Source organism: Micropterus dolomieu, linkage group LG10, assembly GCF_021292245.1.
Source record: "Micropterus dolomieu isolate WLL.071019.BEF.003 ecotype Adirondacks linkage group LG10, ASM2129224v1, whole genome shotgun sequence".
NCBI classification, from domain to species: Eukaryota; Metazoa; Chordata; class Actinopteri; order Centrarchiformes; family Centrarchidae; genus Micropterus; species Micropterus dolomieu.
Genome location: NC_060159.1, coordinates 21250279 through 21257785, shown reverse-complemented (window position 1 = coordinate 21257785; position 7507 = coordinate 21250279). Strand labels below are relative to the sequence as shown.

General features: G+C 42.2%; 1 protein-coding gene across 3 annotated transcripts; it reads right to left on the bottom strand.

The window, feature by feature from the left end:
* Window positions 1-580: 580 nt before the first annotated feature.
* On the bottom strand, window positions 581-7272 carry LOC123977277 (headcase protein homolog). 3 transcript variants are annotated; one of them, XM_046059847.1, is made up of 4 exons: window positions 6857-7272; window positions 3437-4472; window positions 1066-1232; window positions 581-791 (listed from the first exon to the last, which is right to left on the bottom strand). In XM_046059847.1, exons 1-4 carry the CDS (start codon window positions 7002-7004, stop codon window positions 703-705), a joined length of 1440 nt encoding a protein of 479 aa, XP_045915803.1. In that variant the 5' UTR covers window positions 7005-7272; the 3' UTR covers window positions 581-702. The 3 variants fall into 3 exon arrangements, with proteins under 3 accessions (XP_045915803.1, XP_045915801.1, XP_045915802.1); XM_046059845.1 differs by lacking the exon at window positions 581-791 and having other exon boundaries at window positions 821-1232; XM_046059846.1 differs by lacking the exon at window positions 581-791 and having other exon boundaries at window positions 822-1232; window positions 6866-7272.
* Window positions 7273-7507: the final 235 nt, after the last annotated feature.

Below are 7507 nucleotides of genomic sequence, written 5' to 3'. Positions count from 1 at the left end.
AAAGTGACTAAAATTATATTAATTATATTAGTGGAGATGATTGTGGATTTTAGGAAGACTCCCCGGTCGACACTGTGGAGTCCTCCCGCTTCCTGGGAATCTTCATCTCCCAGGACCTTAGCTCCCACACCAATAAAGCCCAGCAGAGGATGTACTTCCTGTGACAGCTGAGGAAATTCAACCTGCCAAAGACAATGATGGTGCACTTCTACACATCCATCACTGAGTCTATCCCCACCTCCTCCATCAACATCTGTTACACTGCTGCCACTGCCAAGGACAAAGGTCGGCTACAGCTTCTCTCAAAGGTGATTAGCTGCAGTCTACTATCCCTCCAGGATCTGTACACCTCCAGGACACTGAGGTGAGCAGGAAAGATTGTGGCTGATCCCTCTCACCACAGACACAAAGGACGCTACGGTCCATTGGGACCAAAATGTCACGCCACGAGAAGAGTTTATTCCCATCTGCAGCTGATCTCAACAACAAGGCCAAGGACCCCCATTTTCACAGACTTTCATCTCCCCCCTAACCCCCATCCCCCTTTTACAGTACACAAAATACAAATCTGACACACATGTAAATAACTGCCATATTGCACTGTCTTTATTATTCTTTTATATTTTGCATATATTGTCAATTTCATATTTTTATTATTGTTATGCACAAAGTCACCAAGGCAAATTTCAATGTACGTCAAACCTACTTGGCAATAAAGCTGATCTGATTCTGATCGTTCATGCTGAGAGGAACATGGATGTCTGAACCAAATTTTATGGCAATCCAAATAACTGTTGAGAAATTTCACCGAAAAACAGAAATGTCAACCTTATGCCAGAGGAAAAATTTGAGGATCACCAAAGTCAGAGATATTCATCCTCTGGGAAACACAAATGTCTGTTCAAAATTTCATGGCCATTTAATTAATAGTTGTTTGAACCAAAGAGGTGGACTGACCATAGACCAAAATATTTGCACTATTCTGAGCTGTGTTAACTGCATACACCAACAACATTTTTAAAATAATCTCAGGTCTCACGACATGATCTTGAAACCAGGTCTGACCTTGAAGGTGGCAGGGGACGTCATACTCAATCTCGTCATGGCGTGAAGGGCTGAGAAACAGAGTCCCGTCCACCAAAGGAAACTGTTCAAACACAGGCAGCGCTCTGTGGCACAGGGCACAGTTGACCACGTTTCTCTGGCTCGCACTGAGGGCCGACAGGATAAACCTGTAGGACAACATGGACAGACTCAGAGTGTGCTACATATGGGAAACATCTGGCAGATTTATGTGACATGCTTTTTTTGGTATGGTTTTAGTAGTTGTCTTTATGAACAGGCTGAGTTGTGGTAAATATAAACAGTCAATCCTGTGAGTGGATCTTTTGAGAATCTGAAAAATATCAGTTGTCAGGTACAAATCTGGAATTAGATAGATTCCTCAGTTTGACAATTTTCCAGGCAGATACTGGTGATGCTAAATATGAGACTAACTTGTGTACATCTAACATCTATCACAGCTCATTAACATCAATAAATGTCAATTCAGTCTACATTTGTGCATGAAATTGTGTCTTTGTAGCTATAGTTTCTATGTCTAAAGAGACAAATCATTCCAAGATTTACAGTAAATGCAGCTGTCGCCTATTAACTCATCCAGCAGATATGGAGAAACAATAGCATTCAGTAGGATTCGTGTTTGTGTCCACCAAGAAAATGTAAGTCCAATTTTCTCTTTTAGCTCTGGTTTTGGTTTCCACCAGCTCCTGGGAAATAAATCTGACTCTTTAGCTACTAAATGTTCACCAGCTGGTCGCTAACTTTTCTCCTGTCTGCCATATGCTGGCCAGGGGACACTTAAAACAGCTGCTGCTGCGGCCACAAGGTGAGAGCAGTGAGGGTGAAACAAGACAGGGAAGTTATGGCCAGGCAGCTAAAGAATGAGCTGAATGACGCTATATATTTAAATAAAAAGTGATATGAATTTCACATAAATAAAAAGGGTGGTCCGAATAACTGTACCATCTTTTGACAACAATTCTACAACAAACACTGGAGAGGTTTGTTGTTAAATCCTGTAAAAACAAAAACTGCATTAAACCTTTAAATTAGCAATCAAAGACACACAGATATCCTTTAGTTAAACATGGCGAGGCAGCTTTCAGTTTTTATGCACCGAATATCTGGACTTATCAAGGCTTGAGATTTTCTGTTTGCTACTGCCTTTTATAAAAATAAATTTGGAAGTGTTCATCCATGTCTTGCACTGCACTAGTTTTACTTTATGTTTACCTTATAATTTATATTTACTCCCTGAATTTTGTCATATGTCATACGTACAACACTTTGAATTGCCATTCAAACAGTATGTAAACAACGATTGCTATTCAGAAAAACTTAAGTGGAAATCATTTTTTGTCTTTCATGTGTTTAACCTATGTTACCTGTAAAAAGAAGTTGGCTGCTTTCCTACAATCATAAGCTATCTTCAATATATTAAATCACTAATAGTCAGTTATAAGCTGCAATATTATGTGGTCATGAGGTATATATTTATCAGATATTTGACAATTAACGTGACTGAAGAGGGCTGAGAAAAAGACACATCTGGTTTATAATAACACTATAGCTCTATTAACTCTATTAGAACCAATTTTTTAACCAAGCATTAGAAATCAAATGTCCCAGAGGACCTACACTGTAAAACACCATACAGGAATTCAATGGAATCAACTAAACTTTTGGCTTTAACTTTTGATTTTACTTAATCTTAGTTAATTAAACTTAAATCTTCTAGTTTTATGTCAGTCATATCACTTATAAACACACGTTGTTTTGTACTGGATCTTGGTTGGACAAAACAAGCAATTTTAATATGAAATATTGGATTCAAGAAAACTGCGATTTACTATTTTCTAAAATAATATTGACCAAATTAAGTTTTCTGACTTGAAATGATAACTTTAATGACTAAGCTACTGAGAGTTCGCTCACTCATTACATTAAGTTTCTAGAGAAACATGATGATGATATTAGCAGACTTCCCAGCATGTATTGTTTGAGTCAGTGTTAAAACTTTCCTGAGACCCCGCTGTTTTGTAGTTTGAAGAAATCATATATGATGGAATGTTCTTGTGTGTCTGTAATACATGTCAAGAGAATTCGATGACGAATGATGAAAGTTAGCATCAATTTCAGACATTACCTCCTTACACGTTTTGTTTAACAAGGTCACTGAGAGCAGCCCTGCGTGTTGCCTTCATACTGACTGTCTTTCATATTTGTGTCAGAGCTTTTGATTATTTGACTGCTGTCAGGATGGAAAGAAGAATTTCCACAAAAAATGCCTTCCCCAGCCTTGACACAAATTTTAATGCAGAGGGGAAACTTTCTATTTTTAAGTTGGATCAGCCTATAACGTTTTACAATGTACCTGCGCAGCTCTTCTCCCTGGCCCGCCTGGGCATCGTCCTCCATGCGGACGTGGTAGGTGTTGAGTTTATGACGAGGGACGTGGGTGAGTAGCTCTGAGAGGTCCAGCCTCCTCAGGAACTGCACTGGGTGAGAGTAGGTGCCGTCACCCACGCTGCCCGAGGTGAGCCGGTGGTGGAGCGGGAGGGCGAAGGACAGCGGCAGGGGGAGGACAGACCCGGGGTCGAGGTTAGCTCCACCGCCGGACGCCCCCATCGAGCAGCCACTTCCCCGACCGAGAGCTCCCCCGACCAGAAGGTGTTTCCTCTGAGGGTCCATGTGGACGGCTGATTTGAGGAACTCTCCCAGCGGACGGGAACCTCGCAATCCTGCTCCTCCAGCTCCTGCTCCGAGGACAGCAGTGGGGGAGAAAGGGAAACCAGTTGGAGGAGACTGTCCCGGGGAGTCACATGGAGACTTCAGAGGAGGACCCAGACAAAAGGGTCCTCCTCCTGCTGCTGCTCCTCTCTCCATAGAGTTCTGACGGTCCATTGATTGTCTCCGAGGTAACTCCTGACTCGAGGCTCTGTGGGATAATTTCCCTCCTCCTACTGCTCCTCCTGGCAGCTTGCTTTTCTTGGGCTCCTCAAAAAGCCCGTCCCCGGGCCCTGCTGCCCCTCCGCTGGACCCATTCCTGCCCGTGCTCCTCTCAGATGGCTTCTTCTTGCGATCATCCTGCATTCGTTTCACCTGGTACCAGTCGGTGTCCTTCTTTAGGTGGCCCTGGCCGCAGCGGCAGGAGCAGAACCTGAAGGCCAGGTCGTAGCCTTTCTTGGTCCACATGTTCTGCCGGCACTGCTTCTCGTTCCAGGACCGCGCACGGCCGATGCAGTTGAACTGGACGAGGATGGAGCTCTCCCACTCGTAGAAACACTGCAGATGCATCCAGTTGCCGTATGGGCAGAGCTCGTTGTTGCAGACCACCCGCTGGTAGTCGTCCTTCTCCAGGTCGATGGGACGGCCCAAGCTGCAGCCGAGAGGGGTCGCACACTTGACCTCTGAATGTGTAAAGACAGGAGGGGGGAGGAGAGAGGATGATTTTGGTGTGTTTTCATGACAATTTCCCACAACATCCAGATTAATTCACTTATATTTGACGGCAACTGATGATTATTTTCATTCTCTATTACTCAGTCAATTAATCATTTGGTCTATAAAATGTCAGAAATAGTTGACTACATATATTCAATTTATGGCAGCAACTAAGGATTGTTTTCATTATCAATTCATCAGCTTATTATTTTTTCCATTGTTTTAAACATCCGAAAATAAGAAATGCCCCTCACTGTCTCCTAGAGCCCAAGGTGACGTCTTCAAATGTCCAAAATGAATGGATGCATTTTTAATTTGTCTGAGAAACTGTCCAAAACCCAAAGATATTTAATTAACGCTGCTATAAAACAGAGTCAAGTCAAACATTCCTCTTAACAGCTGCCATAAAAATTGCCGTCAGTGAATTTTCCTTGACTATGTATTACAGTGCCATTAAAGACGTCTCTCCACCATCAGTTACATTAGCGGGATCATCGTCATCACATACCAACAACACAACACGAGGTGACAATGTTTAAACAGTGATTTCAGAGGCCTTGTTGCCTCCTCACCATCGATTTATGAAATTCAACTAGGCCACCCAAGCCTGTGAGCTGCTCTATTCAAGCCCTGCCAATTGTCAAGTCTGGATGTGACTCAAGCAAATGTGGGCAAGCAGTCTCTACAAGAAGTAGCTCATGATAATTCACTGTGGGTGTGTGTAGGGGGATAGTTTCTTCCTTCCTTTTCCGGTACACTGTCAGCGCCTTTTCCCTCCCTACCTCACCACACAGCGGAGACAAATACACTTACCAATGCTTTTTTTTTTTTTAACCCTGTGTATCATTTTAGTGATTTAATAAAGTGCTACACATAGTTTATTGTTCTAATTGAATGAGCATTTAAATGAAGCTTGGTTAGACACAGAAACCAAAGAAAAAAACAACAGCTACAGAAAGATATTTTCTTAGTTGACTTAACTAGATACTTCACTTATTTAACTGTTCCGAAAAGGAAATATGTCTACATTTTATTTAGGGCTACTACTACTACTACTACTACTACATTGTACTACATATCTAAATAGACCAAAACCCAGAGATAATTCATTTTACTATAATTTAAGATGAGAAAAAGCAGCAAACCTACATATTTTAGGAGCATGAACCCTCTAATTTTTGGCATTTTTGCTTGAAAAATTTATATTTTGATTAGTTATAATCAAAATAGTTGTAAATTAGTTTTCTGCTCCAGCTCTACTACATTGGGATATGAACTATAATGACTAAAAAATACATTTTATGGTTTTGAAAAACAAATATGAATACATCATCATGTTTTGTTTTTGTGTCATTACAATGTAATAAAAAATGACTCAGACTCAACCTAGTGCTGGTGCTGTTTTTCCAAATCTAAGTCTGTTTTTAACCAAATTTGTGACATATTTGAAAGAGCAAGAAGCCCTGCAGGGTGTGTTTTTTTATAGTCTGTATGTGAAGATGTTAAACTTCAGTGCGCAGACAAGCGGTCAGGTGTCAGTATTACCCTAGAGGAAGGCCACGACCAAAAACTGTGTGGACAAGGTGCGTGTCAGGAAAAGACAGCTGAGGCCTGCACAGTAGCCTGCACTTCAAATGTAACAGCCATCGATCAGTAACGTGGATGTAATAACATTCAAAGATGTGCTGCAGTGTGTCACGAAGACTCCCTGAGGCTACATTTGACCACGAGGAATATTGTTCTCATGGGTGATAATGCTTTTTTTTTTTTCTCCAAGAGGAGCTCAGGGCGCCAATACCCATTCATAAATCTGACCATTTAAAGATCTATTACTTATTGGGTATAAATTAAACGTGTTAAAACAAGACTGCAGAGTATTTGCGAAAATACAACAATCGCGCTCCACTTCTGCTAACATCCGACACACCAAGCAACACCTGTTTCAACAATATTTCAACTTTGCCCGCGGTTCCCGCAGTGTTCTTGTACCAAAACAAACCACAGTGGCCTTACAATATCTGTGTACACGAATTACACACACACACACCGATATTTCAGTGCAGTCGAGCGCTAGCTGCTTGCTGGTTCATATGCAAACAAAACCCACTCCATTCATACAAGGCCTCAAGTCGTGATCGACCAATACAGCCTGTATTTGCGGAATATCAAGGAGCCATTAAATTGATACAGTTTTAAGTCGAGGTTTGGCACAGCGTTCTCTACGGAGTGGAGGGGGAAAGAGTGCCATTTGCAACGTCGCAGTGCATGTAGGTCACAGTCGCAAAGACAACATAGGGCTTCCCCTTGCAGGAAGGCAGCATCACTAAACTTCTACATCTGTGTCCGTTACCTCTCTTACCACTTGAGCGCTCGTGTCTGGGTGCAGCCGCCGCGGCCGCGCCTCCTGTTGCGGCCGCACAGGCTCCATTTTCCTGCTCATCTCCGCTACTGTTAGTGCGTTTGCTTTTCTTTCCCTTGTTGTTCTTCTGGTTGGGCATTTTAAAGGATTCGGATGTCAACTGTTATTTTCGACCTCTATCAACGGCTGCTGTCAACGCTGTCTGACATTTCTGTGGACTCCATTTCTGCAGTGTTTTTTGCAGTTTGTTCTCTTTGAATTGTTGTTTTTTGGTGTCCTCGTGGACGACAGGCGGGGTTTTGTGCAGCTCTGACAGCAGCAGCTCTACGGAATAAGCTGCTATAACCTTTAAGAACGAAGGCGTGTCCGTCTCTTGTTTTGATTCCTGCTCCGCTGTCTTCTTCCACGCCTGACGTCACAGGACCCCGCCCCCCATTGGCCGTCAACCACTTATGCTGCATTCATGCATCAAAGCTCTGACTTTACCGCTCCAAATGCTTGTTTTTATATACAGTCTATGTGTTCAACACAATACTTAAAACACACAAGCATTCACTAATCTTATTTGTTTAAAGATCATGAGCATTATGGTGAATTGAAATACTGCACTTAAGTACAATTTTAAGGACTTTAATTGTGTAT